General features: G+C 45.5%; 1 protein-coding gene across 7 annotated transcripts in view; it reads left to right on the top strand.

Annotated features, from left to right (window-relative positions):
- The window catches only part of CAMSAP3 (calmodulin regulated spectrin associated protein family member 3), an 83,207-nt gene that overhangs the window by 10,380 nt on the left and 46,607 nt on the right, over positions 1-26,220 (top strand). For 5 of the 7 annotated variants that reach the window (XM_053297605.1, XM_053297602.1, XM_053297604.1 and 2 more), the window contains exon 1: positions 24,527-24,822. The exons of 1 other annotated variant lie outside the window; for it this stretch is intronic. In XM_053297605.1, coding sequence (XP_053153580.1) covers positions 24,675-24,822 — 148 coding nt within the window. In that variant the 5' untranslated portion in view covers positions 24,527-24,674. Of the gene's footprint in view, positions 1-24,526; positions 24,823-25,194; positions 25,408-26,220 lie in introns of those variants that run through there. One more of the 7 variants, XM_053297606.1, reaches the window with a different exon arrangement.

The following is a 26,220-nucleotide window of genomic DNA, read 5'->3' as shown; positions in this document are numbered from 1 at the left end:
TTAATATAAGCCGTGGACTGTTTCCCCCTCCATTGTGTGAACTAAATCAGGGGTGGACAAAAGGGATTCAGAGTCCCAACTGCTTTAACCACTGCTACAACAAATATGCTTTAAAAATGTTTCTCTACATTGTTCTTGAATATGCAGGTCATCCGATTGTATGGCTCATAGGGCGGTAGCTCCACCATCTTCCCAGTCATAGGGGCTATTCTTACGATAACAAAAATCAGGCTAGGAAAATCCTAGCCCGATTTTTGTGATCATAAGGACCACCAGGCTCGCAGCCGAGCCTGGTGGTTCTGGAGCGGCTAACCCGCTCCTGTAGCCCGCCCCTTAGCCCGGGTTTGCAGAGCGAGCACTCCGCAAACCCGGGCTATCTGCTTATGAGTAGCCGCGGCTACTCCTGAGTAGACCCCCGGCCAGGAGGCTTAAAGGCAGCCTCCCGGCTCAAGGGTCTCCCCAGTATGCCCTGAACACTCGCGCAGGGCATACTGGGGCTTCCGGGGGCTGTGCGGCCCCCGAGCTCCCCAACCCCTGCCAGCTCCATCTCGGAGCCGGGCATCGTATGGGTGGCCGATCCGGCTGCCCAGGGCTCCCTGCCCACTCGTGAGTGGGGAGAGCGGGCTTAGCCCGCTCTTCCCGCTCACCGCTAGGAACCGGGTCTCACTGATCGTGAGACCCGGTCCATAATTTTGCATCTGCCTCTGCCCACCAGCTACTGTATGCTGGACCTTGGGAGTTTGTTTAAAAAACAAAGATCCTGCAAGTCTCAGTGGCAGCCCCAGAAATGAATGAATTGAATGAATGAGAGGGGCGGGGCATAAATGGGGCAAACTGGTTTAATGGGCAGGGAGGCAAAGTTCATCCTACACTTTAGATTTTGAAATAAATCATAGTGTGATTTCCATTTGATACCTCCATCCTAAATATACCCTCCCTTGCTTTGTATATGTATTAATGCTTTTTGATGATGCTTTTGATGTTAAAAGTATATTTTAACATCACTGCCCTGATCCATTTTTGGAAGGGCAGTATAGAAATTGAATTATTATTTCTTGTTTACACAGTCAGACAGGTATTATTGACTGGTTTGTTTTATCCAGACATCGAGTCCTTCCCAAGGACCTAGGATGGCTGAATTTTATTGTCAATGTTGTTGTTGTTATAGATATACTCGCAGAATATAGGCTGTTCCCAATAAAGCTGCTTTTTGTAATTGGCTGATGGTGATTTCTGTGGCCCCTATGGTGTTGAGGTGCTCTTCAAGGTCTTTTGGGACTGCACCCAGGGCGCCAATTACCACTGGGATTATTTGGGTCTTTTTCTGCCACAGCCTTTCAATTTCAATTTGTAGATCTTTGTATTTGGTGATTTTTTCTATTTCTTTTCCTTCTATTCTGCTATCACCTGGTATTGCTATGTCAATTATTTTAACTTGTTTTTCTTTCTTCTCGACTACAGTTATATCTGGTGTATTGTGTGGCAGATGTTTGTCTGTTTGTAGTTGGAAGTCCCATAATATTTTTACATCTTCATTCTCTTCAACTTTTTCAATTTTATGGTCCCACCAATTTTTGGCTACAGGTAGCTTGTATTTTTTGCAGATGTTCCAGTGTATCATCCCTGCTACCTTGTCATGCCTTTGTTTGTAGTCAGTCTGTGCGATCTTTTTACAACAGCTGATTAGGTGGTCCACGGTTTCATCTGCTTCTTTACAAAGGTGGCACATGCTGTTTGTTGTTGACTTTTTGACTTTGGCTCTTATTGCATTTGTTCTTAGTGCCTGTTCTTGTGCAGCCAGTATTAAACCCTCTGTTTCTTTCTTCAAGTTGCCATTCTTAAGCCATTGCCAGGTCTTGGTGATGTCTGATTTTCCACTTATATTGTGCAAATATTGACCATGCAGGGGCTTATTTCTCCATTTTTCTGCTTAGTTCTTGACTTGTTCTTTCTTGTAGGCCTGCTTTGTTTCATTGGTGTTGAATAGTTTCTCGTTATTGACCATTTGAAGTGTATCTTCTTCACTGTCCCTTATATATTCTTCAAGGCCTCTTTTTTATTATTATTTCTTGTTTACACAGTCGGACAGGTGTTATTGACTGGTTTGTTTTATCCAGACATCGAGTCCTTCCCAAGGACCTGGGATGGCTGAATTTTATTGTCAATTGTTATAGATATCCTCGCAGAATATAGGCTGCTCCCAATAAAGCTGCTTTTTGTAATTGGCTGATGGTGATTTCTGTGGCCCCTATGGTGTTGAGGTGCTCTTCAAGGTCTTTTGGAACTGCACCCAGGGCGCCAATTACCACTGGGATTATTTTGGTCTTTTTCTGCCACAGCCTTTCAATTTCAATTTGTAGATCTTTTTATTTGGTGATTTTTTCTATTTCTTTTCCTTCTATTCTGCTATCCCCTGGTATTGCTATGTCAATTATTTTAACTTGTTTTTCTTTCTTCTCGACTACAGTTATATCTGGTGTATTGTGTGGCAGATGTTTGTCTATCTGTAGTCGGAAGTCCCATAATATTTTAATGTAGTCATTTTCTTCAACTTTTTCAATTTTATGTTCCCACCAATTTTTGGCTACAGGTAGCTTGTATTTTTTGCAGATGTTCCAGTGTATCATCCCTGCTACCTTGTCATGCCTTTGTTTGTAGTCAGTCTGTGCGATCTTTTTACAACAGCTGATTAGGTGGTCCACGGTTTCATCTGCATCTTTACAAAGGCGGCACATGCTGTTTGTTGTTGACTTTTCGACTTTGGCTCCTGTTGCATTTGTTCTTAGTGCCTGTTCTTGCGCAGCCAGTATTAAACCCTCTGTTTCTTTCTTCAAGTTGCCATTCTTAAGCCATTGCCAGGTCTTGGTGATGTCTGATTTTTCCACTTATATTGTGCAAATATTGACCATGCAGGGGCTTCTTTTTCCATTTTTCTGCTCGGTTCTTGACTTGTTCTTTCTTGTAGGCCTGCTTTGTTTCATTGGTGTTGAATAGTTTCTTGTTATTGACCATTTGAAGTGCATCTTCTTCACTGTCCCTTATATATTCTTCAAGGCCTCTTTTCTCCTCCTCTACTGTTTGATGGACTTGCAGCATTCCTCTTCCACCTGAGCTGCGAGGGAGGTATAGTCTATCGACATCACTGCAGGGGTGCAGAGCATGATTGATGGTCATTATTTTCCTGGTCTTACGATCCAGCGTCTCTAGCTCTGCCTGGGTCCAGTCTATTATTCCTGCAGTGTATCTGATAACAGGTATAGCCCAGGTGTTTATGGCTTGTATGGTGTTCCCGCCATTGAGTTTGGACTTGAGGATTTTTCTAACTCTCCTTATGTATTCACTTCCAATTTTTCTTTTAACTTCAGTGTTTGCAATGTTATCAGCCTGGAGAATGCCCAAGTATTTGTAATGTTCTTTCTCTTCCAGGTTCTTGATCTTGCTTCCACTGGGCAGTTCTATTCCTTCTGTTTTTCTTATTTTTCCTCTGTTCATTATTAATGCAGCACACTTGTCTAGTCCAAACTCCATTGCTATATCGCTACTGAATATACGGACAGTGTTTAGCAGTGATTCAATTTCTGACTGGGACTTTCCATACAACTTCAGATCGTCCATGTACAGCAGATGGTTGATTGTACTGGATGTTTTAGATGTTTGGTATCCGAGGCCTGTTTACTTTAGTATTTGTGAAAGTGGGGTCATGGCGATTACAAACAACAGAGGGGATAGTGAGTCCCCTTGGAAAATGCCTCTTCTAATGCTAACCTGTCCAAGTGTCTCGCCATTGATTGTTAACTGTGTATTCCACATGCTCATTGCTTTTTTAAATAAATATCTGAATGTTTTTGCTGACACCAGTTGTTTCTAAACATTTTAGTATCCATGTGTGAGGCAGTGAATCGAAGGCTTTCTTGTAGTCAATCCATGCAACACTTAGATTGGTTTTTCTTCTCTTGCAGTTTCCTAAAATCATTTTGTCAATCGGCAGCTGGTCTTTTGTGCCTCTGGTGTTTGGACAATTTCCTTTCTGTTCAACTGGAACCTGTTTGTTAGTTAATAAGTGTTGCATCACTTCATCTGCTATTATTCCAGTTAATAATTTGAACATGGTTGGCAGGCCGGTTATCGGTCTATAATTACTTGGAACCGCACCTTTTGCTTGGTCTTTCATGATGAGATGAGTTTTCCCAGTTGTTAGCCATTGTTCAATATCACCTCCTTGCAAAATGTGATTGAACTGTTTTGATAGTCATTTATGAAGGCTTGTTAGGTGTTTAAGCCAAAAGCCATGCAGTTCATCGTCGCCTGGCGCAGTCCAATTTTTAATTTTCTTTGCTCTTTCACTTATTAATTCTGCTGTTATTATTAGATCTTGCATTTGTTGGTTACATTTTTTGACCTCTTTCGTCCAGCCTGCTTTTTTATTATAATCTATTGGATTGTCCCATAATTTCCCCCAGAATTGCACTGTTTCTTCTTTATTTGGTGTTTCTATGTTTCTTGCAGTTTCTCCTTCTATGCTTTGGTAGAAACGTCTCTGATTCGACTGGAATTGGAGATTCTGCCTGTGTTGTGTAATTCTGGCTTCGTATCTGCTAATCTTCTTTGACATTGCTGTTATTTGCTGCTTTATTATTTCCAGGACTTCTCTAATTCTCCTTGAATCTAGGTGGTATTTTTGGATCAGATACTGTTTGGTGTTTTCATTCTTCAGCTTCTTGTCTTTCATATCTTTCAATTTACTAGCATCTGATCTAAGCCTGGAGATTTTATTTTCTAATCTAATCTTCCATTTAGGTGATGTACTGCTTTCTTTTTTTACAGGTCCACTGATCTTATATCCGAGCTCTTGTGTTGTTATTGTTGCTGCACTGTACATTAGTTGGTTTGTTTCTTGCAAATTATTGGTTGTTATTTCTGCAAGTGCAGCATTGACATCTTTTAATGCCTGAGTGAGTTGTTTTTTGGCAACTGTTTTTAGAGCTGGAAGTCGAATCCTGGTGGTTGTTTGGTTCATGTGCTCAGTTATTTTTTGCTTTAGTTCTTGTTGCTTTTCTGTTTATGTATCTTCTCTGGTCTGCTAGCCTTTGTTCTGTTATTTCTGTATCTGGCATTTTTCATATATTTTTTTCGGTTAAGCGATGTTTCTTCCAGTAACCTTGCAGTCTCCAGCCCTGGTTGCTCAACTGAAGATCCTGAGTCCTGTTGCCCACTTGCCACCAGATGTCCAGGGACTATAGCACCTGGCGCGGTCCTTGTTGACCCGGGCGACGACTGATCCGGTATAGATTTATTAAAGTTACGCCTCACCATATTGTTGATGGGAGAGGCACTCTTTGTCTGGCTCCTCTGGTGAGACCTGTCCAGTATACAGTAGTTGGACCTCTGGCATAGTTCTCACCTTCCTCAGAGCACACAAGCCCCACAACCACGCCAAGGTAGTGCCTCACTGGGGGTTGTTGTTGTTGTTGTTATTATTATTTAAAATTACCATAGGGGTCCAGCAGTGGGATGGGGTGGGGAGTGGGGGCATTTGCTCCTCCATACCCCTGTCTGGCACAGCAGATGATGGCATGTCTGAAGGCTTCCTGGGGTGTAGCTAGGGGAGAGGGGGCCCGTATTCGCCCCTCTCCCCGGTGACCCTGAAGACTGAAAGAGATAATGAAAAAATAAGGAGGGGTGGAGCTGGGGGGGCCCTCAGGAGCTGGGGCCCCCGAGTTCTTTGAACCTATTCACTCAATTATAGCTACACACCTGAGTCTTCCCACTCCTGAGCTAAATAAGCCACATTCTTCAAAAGATAGCTGAAGTCTGAAGTCTATTGTGTGATATTATATCTTGTAGGTTGGGCCCATTTCTTGACCCTCTCAAAATGGCACAAGTAAGCTCTATTTGCATCTGAAATACTGCCTTTGTCTTTCTAATTATTATTTTATGCAGTTTTATAATTTCTGTTTTAATTGTTAATTGATTTTAATGGTGTTTTAATGTAAACCGCCCTGAGCCTTTTGGAAGGGTGGTATAAATTTTTTAAATAATAAAATAATAAATAATATAAAGCAAAAAAGTAATTCTTCTTGGTCTACATTGCAGCAAGCCCCAACACCTTTTCTTCTCCCATGAGAGCATACACTAAGTTCAGACCCCAAGGGATCTGTCTTGAATACTAGAGGGTTATTTGGGACTGTGGACTAAACTAGTTTGTGATGGTTCTACACTCCACCAAGCAGCCAGCACTTAGATTCAAAGGAGATTCTTTAAGAATGCTCACAATGTCAGATGTCATAAAAAAGAATAATGCAGAAATCGTTTTTGAGATTTGTAACTCAAATGCAAGTCAAATCTATACTACTTATTAAATTCTACATTTTACATTCAATACTAAGTCTATCTTCAAGATAAATATATTGGCTGTCATGAAGAGGAAAAACTGTTAAGCATGGCCTAATTTGTCCTTTTAATTTCAATGGAGACTACTCTGAGTAATTTTTTCCTCTTCATGACAGCTATTACTTGTGAAATTTAGGATTCAGATTTCTTAGGAATCCCATCTACTGCAATGTTGTGCATGCAATGCTCAAACTACTAACCTTAATATAACAATAGATTTTAGCCCACTGGTTGATGCCTGTTCCTTCATCTATAATATACCATTTAGTTTTCTTGAAACTTTGAAGATGAGTCTTTTTCTACCTGGGCCTTGCTATTTACAGGGTGAAACCATCTCTCTTTATAAGACTGCAGCTGAGAACCATCAGGTTCTTACCTAGTCCCTGAGAGATATCAGAACAGATAGAAATATTTTCATGTCCAGTTCCAATTCACAACCTGTCTGTACCAAGAACAAAAAGCTTCATTTTATTTATTTATTTCATTTATATACCGCCCATCTGAACAGCTGGCCCTCCCCCTAAAGAGTTAACTGGAAGTGAACCCTGTCCTGATTGATAGGCTGGTGAACTCCAGGGCTCAGCCAATCAGTACACCAGGTGGATGGGACCCAGAGAGCTGTTGGGAGGAAGTAGAGTTTCTTTGTTAAGAAGAAGCTGACTGGGAGTACAGAGAACACATATGGTCATGAGGACTTGCTACAGGAGAATGGTCCTTCTGCAAGTCCTGGGAAACCAGGAGGGCAGGTAACTTGAATTGTCTCCCGAAGTTTGGATGAGTTCAAGGGAGCAGAGCCAGGGTTTTGGCTTTGGGAAGTAGTCTGGGGGAAAAGTTCATTTAGTCAGACTTGGTGTTAGACTTTTGTTTTCTTCTGTGTGTGTTTTGTATATCCCTGTTCTAGGATTGTTTACCTGTAACGTAACTAAACTAAGAAACAACAGCCTTCGCCCATCCATCCAGGATGTTGTAAAAGACTCTGTAAGCTTTTAAAAGGCACTTTTGTATCTCCCTACATCCCTGTTCCTTGCAACTGGGGTGCTTTTTGAAGTATTCTTGTAACCATTGAGTATTTTTACCTGTAACTAAAAGCTGAGAGAGCCTCAGATGGCAGCAGTCTGTAGCCTTTGAATAAAACCCTTCTCCCCTTTTTGTTCTTTGCATTTTACAAACCTCTCCGGGTGGATTTTTGGCTTAGGAGAAAGGGTTTTTTTTTTAACTCTGGTGCAAAACATAGCTTAGTCTTGATCCACTTGGATCAGTTTTCTCACCATGTGTAGGCTTGCACATGGAAGGTTTTTGCATTTAGCTTAAAGCAACATAAAGGGAGTTTCCCCCTGGGATTTCCACCCCAAGCCCGGGGAGGGTCAAGCTCTGTGATAAAGAGGGGTGGCGGCAGCCATTTTTCAACCTACCAGAAATACAGGGAAGTAAGAAAAGCCTTTTTTTGGAAAGCATAGAGGGGATGATTCAGCATTTGTCTTCCCCTCACGTGGGCTTGCTCTGAGACAAAGGCTTTAATCCGCTACACAATTCCAGAATGATTCAGGGTTTTTCACATCCAAAAAAATTAACGTAAGACAAAATAAAAGCAGTTAAAATGTTAATATAAAACTCATTTTTAAAACCATTAAAAACCAATTAAATATTGGGGCTTTTCTCACACGCAGGCAAAACTGGGCTAAAGAAGCCCAGCCCAGTTTTGCTGGCGTGTGAGAACCACCAGGAGCCCTGCAGCTCCCGGAGGCAGTGCGGCGGCAAACCCACCTCTGGAGCCTGCCATTAAAATGAGGTTAAGGGAGGAAGTGCTCCCTTAACCTCACTTTATGAATCATCTGCCAGCCCAGACTGCTTCCAGCTGGGGCTAGGAGACTCCAGAACTCCCTGCTGGTGCTGGGGGATCCCCATCATGCACTATGCACTTGCACAGAGCATTATGGGAGTTCTGAGGGTCTCCTAGCCCCCAAACCTCATTGCTGCCGGCAGTGTCAGAGGATCATCTGGGTGTGGGATCTGCACACACAGCAAGTGGAATGGATAATCTGTGGTGGAGGTAAGCTTTTAAATGCTTCCTCCCCTCGCCCCTTGGAGCACTTTCTCATGACTGTGAGAAAGTTCTCATTATTAAAAGCCAGGCTGAAAAGATGGGTTTTTAGGGCTCTCTTGAAGGCTTCCAAGACGGTAAGCCTCTTATACCCATGAGGAGTGTGTTTCACAACCTAGGGGAGACAGATGAGAAAGCCCGATCCCAGGTTGCCACCTGATGAACTGGTGGCACCCAAAGATAGGCCTCTCCTGATGATCTTAATGAGTGATGAAGATCTTGCAGGGAAAGGCGTTCTCTCAGCTAACCTGAGTCTAAGCTATTCAGGGCTGTAAAGATGGTAAAGGTACATTTCCCATGTACCTATCATGATCTGACCTACATTGGAGCCCTAGCTTCCGTTCCTAACTGTTATCTTGTCTCAGCTAGATAGTGGGGCCATTCACATGACCGGGTGGCTGAGGGGAAGGCTGGTCCAACTTACCTTCCTCCCAGATGATACCAGAAATGTTGCTGGGAGTGTGGGCCATGCTCCCAGACTATCTGCACTGCAACACGCGCTGCAACACACACATCCCGGACTCTGGATATTCCACAATGCACAACACCATGAGCACAACACCAATGCACAATGGGGCATTGACAGGATCTCCGGGAGACGGATGCTCTAGGTGCCTGTCCCTGTGTCCACTGGGCTCAATGCAGTCTGAGTGAACACTCAATCCCAGAGCTGGGGTTAATGGTGCACTTGTGCCCTTAGCCCCAACTAAAAGCCAAGGTAAAAAGCTGGGCTAGGTGCCACTGCCCCACTGGGATTGGGCCAGATCCTGGCAGTTCTCATGCACAGCCAAATCCAGGCTGGGCTTCCCTAGCCTGGGTTAGGCTGAGCGTGAGAACAGCCTCCTTAGCTCATCTCCATAATGAGTTCGCTACTTGTGCTTCTTCAACCTGCCAAACAAGTCCTTAATAAAAAGCCCAGTAACCAGGTATAGCACAAAGCAGGAACTGTCTATTATAAGAACTGCTCTTGTGAGTTGCATACACAGCCAAACCAGCACAGACTTTCAGTCTGGCTGGCAGTTATACTGAGGATTTTTCTTGACAACCAGATCTCTCAGGAGACCTGCACGAATGCATGAGATTAAGTTTATCTTCACCTATGGACACCACAACTTCCTTTTAAATCCCAAGCTCTATAAGGCCTTTAAGATGATCCATTTACAATACACAAATGTGCATGTGTTATATCATTTGTGATGAAGGATCTAGTCTTCCCTGAACAAGACATTTCTGCTTTGAGGACTAATCATATTTTCCTAGTACTCAAACCAACAATACACTGTTTGTAGAAAAATGTGATTCTATTCCCAGCTAGATGGACTACTGCAATTTGAGGCATTGTCTGAAAGATGATTTAAAAAGTGGCATTGGCACCTGTTGGATTGAACTAGTGAAATCAGTTTGATCAGCAACAACCCAACTCATTCCATACCATGTTGTGATCTAACATCAGAGCTCAGTCTGCAAAGAGTGGTCTGCATAGGAGCTGAAACTGACCAGTCTTAAATCTTACTGTAGCTATGAACTCACTAGATGGCATTAGGCAAGCCACTATTCACTTAGCCTTGGGCTCCTGCATGCAATATGAAGATAATAATGGCATGCCATATAGGGTTTGGGAATAATTACTGAGGTAATGTTGCAAAGTGCTTTGAACATTTACAGTATGCTCTTTGGTTGCTAAATGTTATTAAAGCAACTTACAAAGAAGCACCTTTTCAGTTTCATACCTGCACTACTATTTCACCAGTGCAGGAAGTCAACAAGACTCTGTCTTCAGATAAGCACTGAATTTGCACCCAGAATGAAACTGCAAGTGGCTTCTCTACATGAGAACAGTCAGTTACAGCCATGTGAATTTTGTCCTTGCAAGTGTTTGCATGTTTGTATTCACTATTTCATACCACTGGAATGAACTTCATCATCCAGCTTTTAAAATGAGCGGTTCCCCCGTTGGGCAGAGATGCACCAAGGTAATTTTGGAGGCTGGACCTAAAGGCCTTTGGAGCACACACCTGGCCCCACAAATTAAGCACCATCCTGCTCGGCCGGGCAACCACACCACCCGGGTCAGACTAAAGAGGATCTGGGGGCCTCCAGGGGCTGTGGAGGCCCTGGACTTCAGCCCAGAAGTCCAGGGGTAAGAGTGCCTCTGCCGTTGGGACAATCATACTGGCGCTGCTACTCCTAAGCACCTGATACTATCTGTAGCAGCTGTAGTAGCACTTGCTACTACCACCTGCAATAGTAGCAGGTGCTGCTACTGCACCTCTTATCCATTATGTTTGGAGTGGACCATGTGCTACTGCCTTTGAACTGTGACTTGCAGGACTATCCCGCAAAGACAAAACTGCTGTATTATTATTTCTTGTTTACACAGTCAGACAGGTGTTATTGACTGGTTTGTTTTATCCAGACATTGAGTCCTTCCCAAGGACCTGGGATGGCTGGATTTTATTGTCAATTGTTATATATATCGTCGCAGAATATAGGCTGTTCCCAGTAAAGCTGCTTTTTGTATTTGGCTGATGGTGATTTCTGTGGCCTCTATGGTGTTGAAGTGTTCTTCAAGGTCTTTTGGAACTGCACCCAGGGCTCCAATTACCACTGGGATTATTTTGGTCTTTTTCTGCCACAGCCTTTCAATTTCAATTTGTAGATCTTTGTATTTGGTGATTTTTTCTATTTCTTTTTCTTCCATTCTGCTATCCCCTGGTATTGCTATGTCGATTATTATAACTTGTTTTTCTTTCTTCTCGACTACAGTTATATCTGGTGTATTGTGTGGCAGATGTTTGTCTGTTTGTAGTCGGAAGTCCCATATACGATGATGATAATGATGATGATGATGATTTTTACATTTATATCCCACTCTTCCTCCAAGGAGCCCAGAGCAGTGTACTACATACTTAAGTTCCTCCTCACAACAACACTGTGAAGTAGGTTAGGCTGAGAGAGAAGTGACTGGCCCAGAGTCACCCAGCAAGTATCATGGCTGAATGGGGATTTGAACTCGGGTCTCCCCGGTCCTAGTCCAGTACTTTAACCACTACACCACGGAGCACACTCTGAGGCTATTCTGACGACTGGGTGAAATCGGGCTAGGAGAGCTGATCGTGTGATCACCTGATCGTGTGAGCCACTGGGCTCGCAGGCGAGCCCGGTGGCTTCCAGGCAGTTAACCTGTGCTCCACAAATCCGGTTTTCAAAATTGTGAGTAGCCGTGGTGTGGCTCCACGCCGTGGCTACTCACGAGTAGACGCCCAGCCGGGATGCTTAAAAGCTTCAGGGCATACTGGAGCTCCCGGGGGCTGCGCAGCCCCCGATCCTCCCAGCCCCCGCCGGCTCCGTCACGGAGCCAGCAGTAGTGTGGGCGGCTGCTGCGGCCGCCCAGAGCAGACTGTCTGCTCGTCTGCGAGGAGAGTGGGCTTAGCCCGCTCTCCTCGCAAACCCCCTAGAGGCTCTTCTCACTGATCGTGAGAAGAGCCTCTCTGAATTGATTGTCTGGACAAATGTTTAGCTATCCAAACTGACTATCCATCAGGCTGAAGCTCATGAATTGAGCCTTAAGACTCTTGAATCCCAAGGCAAAATATGTTTAAAGAAATATTTATTTAAGAAGAAGAAAGCACACAATGTAAATAAAGCATAAAAATAAATCACCAGCTTTGCCCAATGGTAACTTTAGCTAGAGCACCAGGACTTAAGGGTCCAAATTAGTTCTCAGGGAAGGAAGTCAAGTTTTCTACACTCTTAAGTGATAAGCAGCTCGCCCTTAGCTTTGAAGTGGAAATATGGTTTACTTTACTCCAGAGTTCAACTAAAAAATCCTTGAACAAGTGTGGGAGGGGAGACCATTGATGTGAAAACTTCTTTATTTTACTTCTTCACCTCACACTACAGTTGACTCTGGGAGATCCACAGTTCTACAAATTTGAAATGATGAAGTAGGGGAAATGTCTGAGCAAACAATGACTAAAACCAGGATTTCCAGATGGGAAATTGTAGTCAATGGCAGAAGTGTATGCACTACCAATTGCACCTTGGTTATCAGGGAGGCAGCTCCCACAAGCAAGTAAAGGTTTATCAGGCATATAATTCTGAGCCTCAATCCTGAATGCAATCCATGTTAGATCCCAAGAAGCACTAAAAAGCCTATACAATTTCATAGATTTGTTACAAAAAGACTTATAGAACTCCTTGAGCTCCTAGGTTTGTCACACCAGGGTCAATAAATATAAAATTCAATCTCATGCTGCTTCTTGATTCCTTCCTAGTTTGAGAACACTCCCCAAAGCTTATCTCCCCTTAAGTACATTTGGCTAGTTGCACGACTAATGCTCCTCCCTGGTTGTTCTCAGATGAGAGTAAAATTGACAAGATGGTGAGAAAATGCATAAATAGATGATAGGATATTTGAAGGGGGGAGGGAAACAAAATGATGGAATTTTGTGTACAGAGGGAACTGTGTCAATTCAACTGCTTGGTAAAGAGAGGAGAAGAGGGACAGATGATCCCACTTGATTTTTAATGAGCTATGACTAAGCTATAACGAAGCACACACACCCCTGCCACAAATACCTTATTCACCCAAAATAGTCTCTTAGCACTTATTTAGTTAAACTTCACAGCTCCTGGGTTTATACTCCATAAGCAGAGCTGACAAATCTTGCTTAAGTGAGGACTGTGATATTTAAAGGGCCTGGGTGGGACAAACTCCAATGCCAGACAACACTCCTGCTCCATCTCCCAGACAGGTGCTGCTGCAGTTCATTCACTGTTCCATCCCTTTGCATAGTATAGGCTTGCTCAACTTTGGCACATTCTGCAGATGCTGGCCTACAACTCCCATAATCCCTGGCTATCGACCACTTTGTCTGGGGATTATGGGAGCTGTAGTCCAAAAACAGCTGGAGGGCCAAAGTTGAGCAGGCCTGGCATAGTAGATTCAAGTTCCATATTGCAGGTGAGTGTGTGGTGGAGGAGGAATATATGTATTTACTATTATTTATTTTATGAATATTCTAGGGATGTGCACAAAATGAATTTTGTGTTTTACTTCGAGAGATAAGTGACTGGCCCAGAATCACCCAGTGAGTTCCATGGCTGAACGGGAATTTGAGCTCAGGACTCCCCAGTCCTAGTCCAAAACCCTAACCATTATATCACACTGGCTCCAACAGACAAATTGCTGTGGAAATAATAGGGCTGAGGGAAAAGAGGACTGGAGCTCAGTGGTATAACATGCTCAGAAGGGATCTGTGTGCAATAACGGAACATAGCATAGGCACTACTGAAGTTTTTTGGAGTGACTTTTTTCCAACCCACATGCCCCCAAGAGGCCCTTATTACAGTGCAAGCCTATGCATGTCTACTCAGAAGTGTTCCTTTGAGTTCAATGAGACACTTACTCCCACTATGTATTATAGGGCCAACTCCTTAAACAGCTTCACCACATTCTCTCTATCCTCCTTAATTGCCCACTTGTTCCTGCCCCCATAGGAGCCCCCTCAATCTTCTTCATCTCATTTCCATCCCTGTGGCAGCAAGCCCACTGCCCTTGCTCACCCACCTCTCGCCTTGTCCTCACCATGCGGCACTGTCTGAGTTGGAGCAAAGCACGTTTCACTTCGGCACCATGCACCCATCTGCGTGAACCTGCTGCCAGCCAGCCATGCCCCCCTCTCACACCCTCACCAGTGGCCACCATTGGAGCCATTCTCCCTGTCCACTGTCTACCTATGGTCACAAGAGGTAGAAAGGCTAGAGTCCATGGCCTGTCCTCTCTTGGCCCCACTTGGTGACCCATGTGCTCTGCACACATTGGTTCAATTATGGATCCATCTGGAACTTCCATTCAACACCAAGTCTCTTCTCCGCTCCAGGGCCGGAACTGCATTTAAGTCCCATGCAGATTAGGATCTGAGAACCCTAATTTATCTTCTGTCTGCACTATACTGCCTCTTTATGGATCTCCTGATAGTTACTCCTGCGTTTGCTTTTTTATTCCCTGTTGAAAAGCAATGTAGTGATTATGACAAGAGAAAGGAGTTAATAAGAAAGGATGCTTTAATGGCTAGCTTCTTCAGCCCAAGGGCAGGCAGATTCACTCTGCCCAAGTTGCCTGGGATGGGAGATGATGTTGCTGTAGGCCCTCTGGTCCCCCATGCAGTGCCTGGGAGGAATCTGGGCCCTAAAGATGAAGAAGGTGGCCATTCTTGCCATAGCCTGTCCGTCTTCAACTGGTGGGCTGTGACTCAAAGCTGGATCAAGAAGTAACCTAAGGTGGGTCACACTAGAGAAAGAGACGATGGAAGATTAATTGGGGCAGGAGGGGGAGGAGAGAAAAGGAGAAGAAAAGAAAGACTGCATAACAGATTTTGATAAAGGTAAAAATAATATTTCTTGATTGATTGATTAAGTGGACTTCCAAAAAGCTTTCAACAAAGTTCCTCATCAAAGACTCTTGAGGAAACCTAGCAGTCATTGGATAAGGGGACTTGCGGCGTTGACTTGCGGGTTGACTTGCTAACTGGATTGCTAAATGGTTGAAAGACAGGAAACAGAGGGTAGGTATAAATGGAGAGTTTTCACAATGGAGGGAAGTAAGAAGTCGTGTCCCCCAGGGATCTGTACTGGGACCAGTGCTTTTTAATTTATTCATAAATGATCTAGAAGGAGGGGTAAGCAGCGAGGTGGCCAAATTTGCAGATGACACCAAACTCTTTCGGGTAGTGAAATCCAAAACAGATTGTGAGGAGTTCCAAAGGGATCTCTCCAAAGTGGGTGAGTGGGCGACAAAATGGCAAATGCGCTTCAATGCTGGCAATTGTAAAGTGATGCACATTGATGTAGATGTATTGGTTTATTTCGGCCCAAGGCCAGCATATAGTGATGCACATTGGGATGAAAAGCCCCAACTTCAAGTATATGTTGATGGGATCTGAGCTGTCAGTGACTGACCAGGATTGGGATCTTGGGGTCATGGTGGACAGCTCGTTGAAAGTGTCGACTTAATGTGCAGCAGCTGTGAAAAAGGCCAGTTCCATGCGAGAGATAATTAGGAAGGGGATTGAAAATAAAACAGCTAATATTCTAATGCCCTTATACAAAACTATGGTCCGGCCACACCTGGAGTACTGCATACAATTCTGGTCACCACATCTAAAAAAGGACATTGTAGAACTGGAAAAGGTGCAGAAGAGGGCAACCAAGATGATCAGGGGCCTAGAGCACCTTTCTTATGAAGCAAGGCTACAACACCTGGGGCTTTTTAGTTTAGAAAAAAGACGATTGCAGGGAGACATTGATGAAGACATGTTAGAGGTCTATAAAATCATGCATGGAGTGGAGAAAGTGGATAGAGAGAAATTCTCCTCCCTCTCACATAACACTAGAACCAGGGGTCATCCCATGAAATTGATTGCTGGGAAATTTAGGACCAGCAAACGGAAGTATTTTTTTACATACGCATAATCAACTTGTGGAATTATCTGCCACAAGATGTGGTGACAGCCAACAAGCTGGATGGCTTTAAGAGGGGTTTGGATAACTTCATGGAGGAGAGGTCTATCATAGGCTACTAGTTGGAGGGCTGTGGGCCACCTCCAGCCTCAAAGGCAGGATGCCTCTGAGTACCAGTTGCAGGGAAGTAACAGCAGGAGGGAGGGTATGCCCTCAACTCCTGCCTGTAGGCTTCCAGCGTCATCTGGTGGGCCACTGTGTGAAACAGGATGCTACACTAGATGGGCCTTGGGCCTGATCCAGCAGGGCTGTTCCTATGTTCTTATGTTCTTAAGTGCCGTCAAGTCAGTGTCGACTCTTAGCGACCACATAGATGGATTCTCTGCAGGGTGATCTGTCTTCAACTTGGCCTTTTAAGGTCTCTCAGTGGTGCATTCATTGCTGTCGTGATCGAGTCCATCCACCTTGCTGCTGGTTGTCCTCTTCTTCTCTTTCCTTGAATTTCCCCCAGCATCATGGACTTCTCAAGGGAGCTGGGTTTTCACATAATGTGTCCGAAGTATGATAGTTTGAGCTTGGTCATTTGTGCCTCAAGTGAAAATTCTGGGTTGATTTGTTCTATGATCCATTTGTTTGTTTTCCTGGCTGTCCACGGTATCCTCAAAGGTCTTCTCCAGCACCAAAGTTCAAAAGCATCAATACTTTTTCTATCTTGCTTCTTCAAAGTCCAGCTTTCGCATTCATAGAGTGTCACAGGAAAAACCATTGTCCGGACAATTCTAATCTTTGATCTGCTTATATTCAGCAACAGACACATCACAGCATCTAAATATCCTTCCCAAGGCCTTCATTGCAACCCTACTAAGTGCTAGTCTGCAGCGTATTTCTTAACTGCTAGATCCTTTAGTGTTGATGGTTAGGGATGTGCACGGAACCACGGAGGCGCGGTCCGGCACTGGGGTGTCTGGCTTTAAGGGTGTGGGGGGGTAGTACTTACCCCTCCCACCGCTTTTCCCCCTCTGGCGCTCCACTTTGTTGCAAAGTTTTTGGGGCGGCAGAGTTCCTCCCTGCTGCCCCTGCCCCCACTGTTGTCGGGAAAAAGGGGAAGTTGCTGTCATGCATGCGCCAGTTGTGGCGCGCGCCCCCCGCCACCGTGCGCACACCGCACACGTCATACGCTGTGTGTGTGATGTCACACACGCAACATGTGATGTGTGTGGCGTGCGCGCATGGCGGTGGCACGCGCATGGCGGTGGCACGCGCATGCGTGGCAGCAACTTCCCCTTTCCCCCCGACAACAGGGAGGAACTCTGCTGCCCCAAAAACTTTGCAACAAAGTGGAGCGCTGGAGGGGCGAAAGCGGCGGGAGGGGTAAGTACTACCTCCCCGCCCTTAAAGCCAGACACCCCCCCACTGGCCCGGCCCAATTCCGAACCGGTTTAGAGGCCTCTTACATGGCCCTGGTCTGGTTCCATGCACACTCCTATTGATGGTCAATCCTAAAAGGCAGAAGCTATCCACCACTTCAGTGTCTTCATTATCGATTCTGAGGCTGGTTGCTGTACCCGTTGTCATTAGTTTAGTCTCCTTTACATTTAGTTGTAGTCCCATTTTCTCACTGTGCTCCCTTGACTTTCATTACTAGAGCCTGCAGATCATCCGCAATATAATACAGAAGGCCAAAAGTTTGCCCCCTGTTGCAGATGGGAGTTTGTTTAATACCTTTACACCTGCCTCTCAAGAACTCAGAGCACCTTCCATATGGTCCCTAGACAGTTTTCTGTTAAGATGGTTTACAGAGCCTGGTCTGCTTATGTTCAGCAACAGACCTGCATCATGTGCCTTTCAACCATTCCTGAGTGAGAGATGGGTCTTGAGCAGGCCTGCTCAACCTAGGCCCCCAGCTGTTTTTGGACTACAACTCCCATAATTCTCAGCCACAGCAGCCAATAGCCAGGGATTATGGGAATTGTAGGCCAACATCTGCAGGAGGGCCGAAGTTGAGCAGGCCTGGTCTTGAGTATCCAAAGGCTGAAGGCCAGTGTGGTCTAGGCTGATGCTGTGCCCAGGAGGCAAGAGGTGACTAAGTGCCTTCCTGCTGCTGACCTTGCAGCAGGGTGAATCTGGGGCAGGAAATACTAGAGCTGCTGCATAATAATGCAGCATTAGCTAAACAACCCAATCAGAGAAACAATTATCACTAGGGAAGTGTGGATAAAACAATGATGGGAGTAACTTTAGTGGTAACTAAGCCATTTAAATGGTGGTAAATTGATAGTGTGGAGTCAGGCACACCTTCTCACTGGAAAAAAGGTTGGAAGTGTACTAGTTATTACAGAGAAAAACATTTCCCTCTCTTCCTTTATTCTATCATATCTGATCTAAAGAGCATTCTTTCCCTTCTTTAAGGTGTAACTACATGACTGCTCAGCTATAACAAGTGTTTAATGTAATAATTTGAGGCAGACATACCCTGGCATGTTGTACTTGCCTCTGCAGGTCTTCCATGATCTGGTTTCACAGCAGCTTGCAGAATAAATAGTTGCATGTTTGAGCTGGTATAGGAAGAGCTGGTATATAGGAACACATACACACTGCAAGATAGCTCAGTCAGCAGGGGGCACTCTACCAGAGTTGAGTTCAACACCTCATATATCCAAGAAAGCTGAGATTGCCTACTCTTTCTGGGCCTGCGCTGTGGTCCTGGTGTGGTTTCCACATGAACTGCTGGATCAACACAGTGTAGACAGTGAGGGTACTTGGCAAAGTATGGTTCCAGTACAGTGTTAAAATTCAGATCTTCGCCACAGTCCAAATCTGGCTATCCTATCCTATCCTATTTTAGAATAGTTAGGATTAAAATTATTAAAGACTTATCTGTTTCCTGCAGCAAGGGTTGAAAAGATTGTTATGTCTCATACTAGGGAACAGATGGCTCCTAATATTTCTTGTGGAGCCCAGCAGTGGTACTCTGAGCTAAAGATCTGGCAGTTAATGGGAAGCATTACACAAGGCTGCCCTCCACAGCAGAGCTACCTCTGAAATAAGTGGGTTGCTGCCCACAGCCATGGTGAGAAATGAACCTGTCAGCTGATCATCCCAAAATCTCATTGAGTTTGATGAGAGTTTCCTCCAAATAAGTATGGATAGGATTGCAGCCTATGAACAAGCTTGTAACATAAATGTTGGAGAAGTGCAGGGAACTGATGGAACAATGGCCTGGGTGATGCTGATACAGGATGGCAGTATGGGCACTTGCAGGGGGTAGCTGGCTACATTTGTGGGGAGGGAGGGAACATGGTACATCCCCTCCTCATTGAGAACACTGTTGCACCAAAGTCAAACATTTATCAATTGCCTGATGAGGGGTGATCTCTGAGCTATCTGGCCAAGATAATTGATTCAAAAGGAGTAAGGAATAAACCATTCTGCCACAAAGGCAAAAACTTCAACAGCAACCTCCTTCCTGACCAATTCCAGTCAGTGGAGGGAGAAGAAATGGAATACGGTCTCCTCCATGCCTGAGTCTGGTGTCTTATTTCAAAGTGTTTGTAAATGCACCTGTGAGAGAGAATCCAGAGGACAGGCTCCCTTGTTTTAGGGAGCACTGAGGGATATAGCGTTTGCTTTGGCTAGGTTTCCTACAGATCTTTAATGATTAACAGCAGGAGCTGTGCACCACATTCCTCCACTGTAGCAATGGTAGACTTTGTCCTACAACATGAGGATCCCTGCTGCTCTGATTCAACCAGTGCAATTGTGGAGACTGTCTTCAAGGGGAATGGAACAACTGGGTGCATATCTACACAACCAAGGATTTAAAACAGGTGTAGCATCCTTATCCCAGCCCACTGAACAAACTCAAACTGGTGGATGGGCTCAGACTTTTAAAAAAAGCGATAAGATCATACTTCTCTAGAAAACCCTGGGACTCGGGGAAGAAGGCAAAGGCAGCCACTGAACTTATTTTTAAAGGGAATGGAAACAAATTGGTTGAGGTACATGGGCCAAATTCTTGTTCGACTCGCTTTGCTTCTCTGTCTGTTTGACTTAGATTTTTCAGACTGATACAAGCATAGAGCATTTTTGCTCTCTTTTATAAGACTGTAACTTAGGGGCCACCCAATGAAATGAGACTGACAGGCTCATGACAGAAAACAGCCCTCAAGTTCTAGTATTGTAATAGGGTGGGGGCAGGGGGCAGGCAGGGAGAGACTACAACGGGGTTTGGAGGCTGCCTTTATGCCCTATGTAAGGGTTACCTGGAGGCATCTGGATGGCCAGTGCAGTGTAGGGAATAGGGTGCTGAGCTAGATATCTTATCCAGCAGGGTTCCTCTGATGCACTTATATAAAGGAGATGAATTCTCCCACATCCCAGCAGTCTATCCATATAGGTAAGTTACTATTCATCGAGCAACTTAACATCAATTTCCTTGAAAGTGCAGCAAAAAGAACTCAGCCTCCTCTTTATTTATTTAGGATTGAAAACTCCATTAGAAACTAGCCATCACTGACCAAAGAGACTTATCAGTGTGGCTGACCAACTGACTTAATTTCAACTGGATTGCTTTAGTGCCTGCAAGCCTGTGAACATTTAGAAGCTCATGGCAAGCCATGGGACATATTTGCAAGTACATTTGTGTAAGATCAGGGTATAAATTATTCAAATGCCAAGGTCCAACAGACTTTCATTGTAAATCATCATCATCATCATCATCATAAATAAATTTAGTTCTTAGTCCCTTACAGTCAAATAGTTGCTTTATAATTAATTTGTAAAAAGCAACCAATGACTTATATGGGGCAAATCACATGTTCATATTTAATATCAAGGCTGAGGACTAGATAGGACCAAATATAAAGAAAATACTGCAGGGGTGTTTGTAGCTCTGCAGAGCTGGTGGTATAGGATATTTTTCCCATAGTAACAAACAGACCTGTGGATTCCCTGGAGCCCTGCGTTGAGTGGATTGTCCTTTGGAGCTTTGGAATGCTGACATATGGAATGTCCCGTAAAATAAAGACAATTCCTCATCTGAAAAAAGAATTAAGCATTTGTAGCTGAGGATGCATATCCTGTCATAAATAGGGTGGGCTGCTATGCCCCACTGAGCTACAAGCAAGGTGATGGGGAAGGAAGAGTGATATAGAGGCATGTTTCTTAGTACATGTATATATGTGATGTGGGTAAAGGTAAAGTGTGCCGTCAAGTCGGTGTCAACTCCTGGCAACCACAGAGCCCTGTGGTTTTCTTTTGGTAGAATACAGGAGGGGTTTACCATTGCCTCCTCCCACGCAGTATGAGATGATGCCTTTCAGCATCTTCCTATATCGCTGCTGTCCAATATAGTACCAGCAGGGATTCGAACCGGCAACTTTCTGCTTGTTAGTCAAGCATTTCCCCACTGCGCCACTTAAGGTGGCTCAATATCATTACTTAAAATCCAGCTTAAAATCTATCCCAATTTACAGGCAGCCAAAACAAAGCTTAAAAAAATCATCAACCCCCTCACCCCTCCATTCAAGGCTCTCTGACTCAAGCATCTGATGGCAATTTCTCCGATTTGGCTGCTACAAAAGGTTTCCATACATTCTCTGTGTTAGGAAGTTGTAGTAGTTATCACAATGATCAGTGGGTCCCTAAAACCACTGAGTCAGTAATTCTCTCAGTGGCCCATGAGGCTGTTGCAGAAGTGGAGTTGCATCATGCTCCTCAAAACCAGCCCCACTCAAAATTCTAGCTGCTCCATTGTGAACCAGTGGAAATATTTGGACACTTAAAAAGTAACCCCACATAGTGCATCTTCACAGTAATCCAACCTTAAGAACATAGGAAACTACCATACACTGAGTCAGACCATTGGTCTATCTAGCTCAGTATTGTCTTCACAGACGGGCAGTGGCTTCTCCAAGTTATCTTAATGTAACTAAGGCATGAGTGACCATTGTTAGAACTTTCTTCTCAAGAAATGGGTGCAGCTGATGGCCCAGCTGAGATTGGGCAAAAATACTCCTAGCCATGGATGCTACCTGGAGCTTTCCCAGATAGCAGGTTTTACCGCAGGTTTTCTGTGATGTTTTATTGGGTTTGATGTTGCCCAAAAACCCAACACAAAAAGTGGATTTTTAAACCCCTGATATAAATCAGGCTACACACTAACATACCACCTTAAGTGGCGCAGCAGGGAAATGCTTGACTAACAAGCAGAAGGTGGCTGGTTCGAATCCCCGCTGGTACTATATCAGGCAGCAGCAATATAGGAAGATGCTGAAAGGCATCATCTCATACAGTGTGGGAGGAGGTAATGGTAAGCCCCTCCTGTATTCTACCAAAGAAAACCACAGGGCTCTGTGGGTGCCAGGAGTTGAAATTGACTTGACAGCACACTTTACACACTAACATGCAATTAAAAACCCAAACTGTGTGTGAAGTACTCCCCGATAGCTATCAGGGATTTTGGAGGTAAATTGGGCCAATATGTGAACACCACCACCCCCATTCTGGAGGAGATGCGAACTAAAAGCCAGCTGTGAAAAACTTCCTAGGCATTCAGGAGCAAAGCCAGGTCCAGGATGAAAAACAGGTGTTTCTAAAAAAATGTCCATCCATACTACTTTGTATAAAAGCAGTATACAAAGATAAACAGTTTAAAACCAATTACTCAAATAAGAATCTTCTGCACAGAAAACAGCAGCAGCAAAATCAATCAACCAGGTAACTTAAGAGCTTTTTTATAAAAAAGAGATCTTGATCAGCTTTCATAAATATAGCAGAAGGGTAAAATAAAAACCAGTCATGGGAGGGCATTCCAAAGCAATGGGGTCACAATTGAAAAGGCACTGCTTCTTACGGAGGCCAATCTGGCTTCTAAATTAGATGGAATTCAAAGTTATTTAAGGTTTCAAAGGTGAAAACCAGCCTTGCATGTGTCATTCCAACAGTTGCTCTCAGCACGTGCCTAGCCCGAAACTTGTTAGAAATTTCCCATGACAAGGCAAATGCCTAGTCTTGATTTATGGTTATTTGAAAGCCAAAGTGCAATGGATGAATGGCTACCAAGGCTAGCTCCCCTGTGGGCCAGAATAGACCTGAATGTCATTTAAGAGCCAAAGTAGATGTGATGCTGGTGTGCAGAACTGGGTCTGCCACCCAATCCTTGTAAAGCCCAAGGAGAAAAGGCTGATACAGCATAGTTAGAAGGAGTTGCATCCTCTCCCTGCTCATACTTTGATAAAACTGCTTTAAAAAAAAAGCTATTTCCCCCCAGCAGCTGGGATTCTAGTTTAAAAATTAATCTCTGTGTATTTGTGGGTTTAATAATAATTTAAAAAGCATTTGCAAAAGAAAGGCAGAGCACCACAGTGGAAGAGTTCAGCCCCCCTGCCCCTTGCTGTCCCTTAAATTTGCAAGACCTGCTTTACAAGGATCAGCAGGACGCAAGACGGATACTGTTACCATCATGTCTGGTCGCACCCTAAGCCTGTGATGATTACCTTATCTTGTGACAATGAATTCCATTAGTGAAACATGCTTTCATGAGGATGAACTTTATTTTGCTTGTCCTTAATCTACTGACAATCAGTTTCACGGAGTGATTTGGCGTTCTAGTACATGAGCGGAAGGGAAAAAGAAAATCTCTTTCTCTACACCATCATCGTATAACCCCTATCGTGTTCCTAGTCCTCTTTTCCCCTAACCTTAAAGGCCCAAACACGTGACCCTATCCTCATAGGAAATCCTCCGATAATGTGGTTGCCCTTTTCGGCTCCCTTTCCAATGTATTTCTATCCGTTTTCTAAAGTGTTTGAAATCCTTTAGTTTAGAGAAAAAGGAAAACTGGACTGCTTCGGAAGAAAGGACCGAGTGAGACCACGACAGCGGTTTATACAAATACTAATGGTGTGGAAAGAGTGAAGAAAGATACATTTATCTACAACATGCTTGTCGGGAAGGGCGGAAACTTGTACTTGGTTCTCCCAGACAACTGGACAGGAAAGGCGCAAAACTACGCACAGGCTGAGTCAAAGGGAAAGGAGTAAACGTGGAGGAAGGAGAGATATCGCATGCCTCCCCAGCCAACCCCGCCCGGCCCGTGGGGTGGGAGGGTCATGCCTACCAACATGGTGGAGGTGTGCATGCGAAAGAGCGCGCGAACGCGCGCGCGCGCCAGCCAGCCAGCCTGCCTGAGCCTGGACTGCGGCTCCTTTGTGTCTCTCTCCAGGAGAAAGGGCTGGGGCGTTCGCTTCCAGCCTAGGCAACGGGGAACCGCGCTGGAGGTGGGGAGTGTGGTGGAGGGAATCTCAGTCTCCTCTTTGCTTCTCGCTGCCGCGCGGGCGCGCGCATGTGTGAATCAGTAGAGCAGCTGACTCCCCCCCCTCGACGGCCTACTTGCTGCAAGGCGCGCAGGCGCCCCACCCACCCTGGGCCGCAGCTTGCTTTCCTCCAGCCCTCTTTCGCCACCTCCCCCTACCCGGGGCAATTACCTGTCTGCAAGCCCCGCCCCCGCTTCTGATTGACGGCCCGGGTCACGTGGGGGGGGAGGAGGAGGAGGAGGGCGGTGGGGCGGGCGCTTGCACCTGGAGCCAGAGGGGAGGGAACACCGAACGGGGATGCTCTCCGTTGGGGCCGCCGCCACCACCATTGCCATCCGCATCACCGTAGCTACTGCTGCCGCTGAGCCAGGCCGAACCCAGCTCCAGACCCCGGTGGGGGTGCCATGGTGGCTGCTGCCCCTGCTGCAGCCGCGGCCATGAGGAAGAGCTTCCTGGTGCCCGAGATCAAGCCTTTGGATCAATATGACTTCCCTCGGGCGCGCAGCGCTGCTAGCCTGGCCTGGGTGCTCGCCAAGGGCTACGGGGGCGCAGGTACCGCTGGAGCAGGGGGGTGGGGGAGGAGGGGTTGGGATGGCAGCCGTGGGGAATCATCTCTTTTTCCTTCCTGATCTTTGTTAGAGGAGGGGCGGGAGGTTCCGTGACTGTGAGTAAAGCGAGGCAGTGATCCCCCCCTCCTTTGAGACCTGATCTCTTTGGCGGCTTGGAGGCTCCTGGGTTTTGCTTCTCAGCTGCATTTTCTCTTCTCCTCCTTTCTCCCCCCTCTCTCGACTGTCCGCGTCTCTCTGGGGAAGACTAGTAAAATTGGTTTCCTTCCACTATCGCTCTCGGTTGCAAGGGCTTTCCTACCTGGGAGCATCCATTGTGGGATGGAAAGGGTTGTGCTACCTTAGCAACGCTCCGGTTCCCATCCCACCCTTTGAGTCCTAACAATGGGCTCAGCTCGGTCGCCACCTTCTGGACCAGATAGCCCGGGTGGGGCTGGCAGAGCCAGCGGTGGGTCGTCTTTGTACCTTTTCTCTTGGCGAGGACCTCCTAGCAGTTGCTTGGACCTCCCCCCTCCACCCCCGATGGATACATTAGGAGAGGGGGGATAGGCACCGTGACTGGGAGAGTGAGGTAAAAAGGAGTGGTGGTGGCGGGGGGGGGCTATGATAGCATACTGGGTGAGTGCGTTCTACCAAGTCTGCTGCTTTTCCTTTCCTAGGGCTATCCAATGTAAATCCTGCTCTCCCTTTGCTCCCCCCCATCCCTCTTCAATAGCTTCAGTTTCTCCCTAGCTCTGTGTTGGCTTTTGTTGCGTTGGTCAGTATGTGCATGACCAGTGAGCCTGCTGCTAGGTGAGATCAGAGCCTTAACACACTCTTTGTGGAGCACCCTGGGGTCCAGTTGGTCCATGGAGCCTGAAGATGTCATTGTTGCCCCACCCTAGCTGCCAGTCTTGGCAGATGCTGGGAACAGGATGTCACTGTAGGTGTTTACCTTTGTTTCATGGCATCGTTGCTGATGGTAAATTCCTTGTGGGGAAGCAGTGCCACTGGGCAGGAGTATGGACCTTACTGTAGAGCTTGTGTATTTTCCTTGTTGTATCTTCCTATCTCCTTAGACTAAGGCTGCTGGAAGGGGAAAAGAGATGGGATGTCATTAGCACTGCTCTTGGATGCCGCACTTGCTTTTGAACCCCAATCTTGCCTTGGCTCAGACAGGGTATTGTAATATGCTGTAGTAGAAGACCACTTTGCATCCTTAGCCTGATTCCCTTCAACCCCTGGCGATGCCAAGCCCAGGACTGTGGACCTTGGCAACCCTGGGCTTCAGCCGCTGTTCTCTTTGTCTCTGCCAGGCATGGAATTAATGTCCTGTGAGGATTTATAGATTGGCGTTGCATGCATGCAGGGTGGGTGGGGAGAGGGAGGATGAGGGGATAGAAAG

Source organism: Hemicordylus capensis, chromosome 2 (assembly GCF_027244095.1).
Source record: "Hemicordylus capensis ecotype Gifberg chromosome 2, rHemCap1.1.pri, whole genome shotgun sequence".
Lineage (NCBI taxonomy): Eukaryota > Metazoa > Chordata > Lepidosauria > Squamata > Cordylidae > Hemicordylus > Hemicordylus capensis.
The sequence above is the reverse complement of the archived record's forward strand: the minus strand, read 5'-3'. Positions and strand labels throughout refer to the sequence as shown.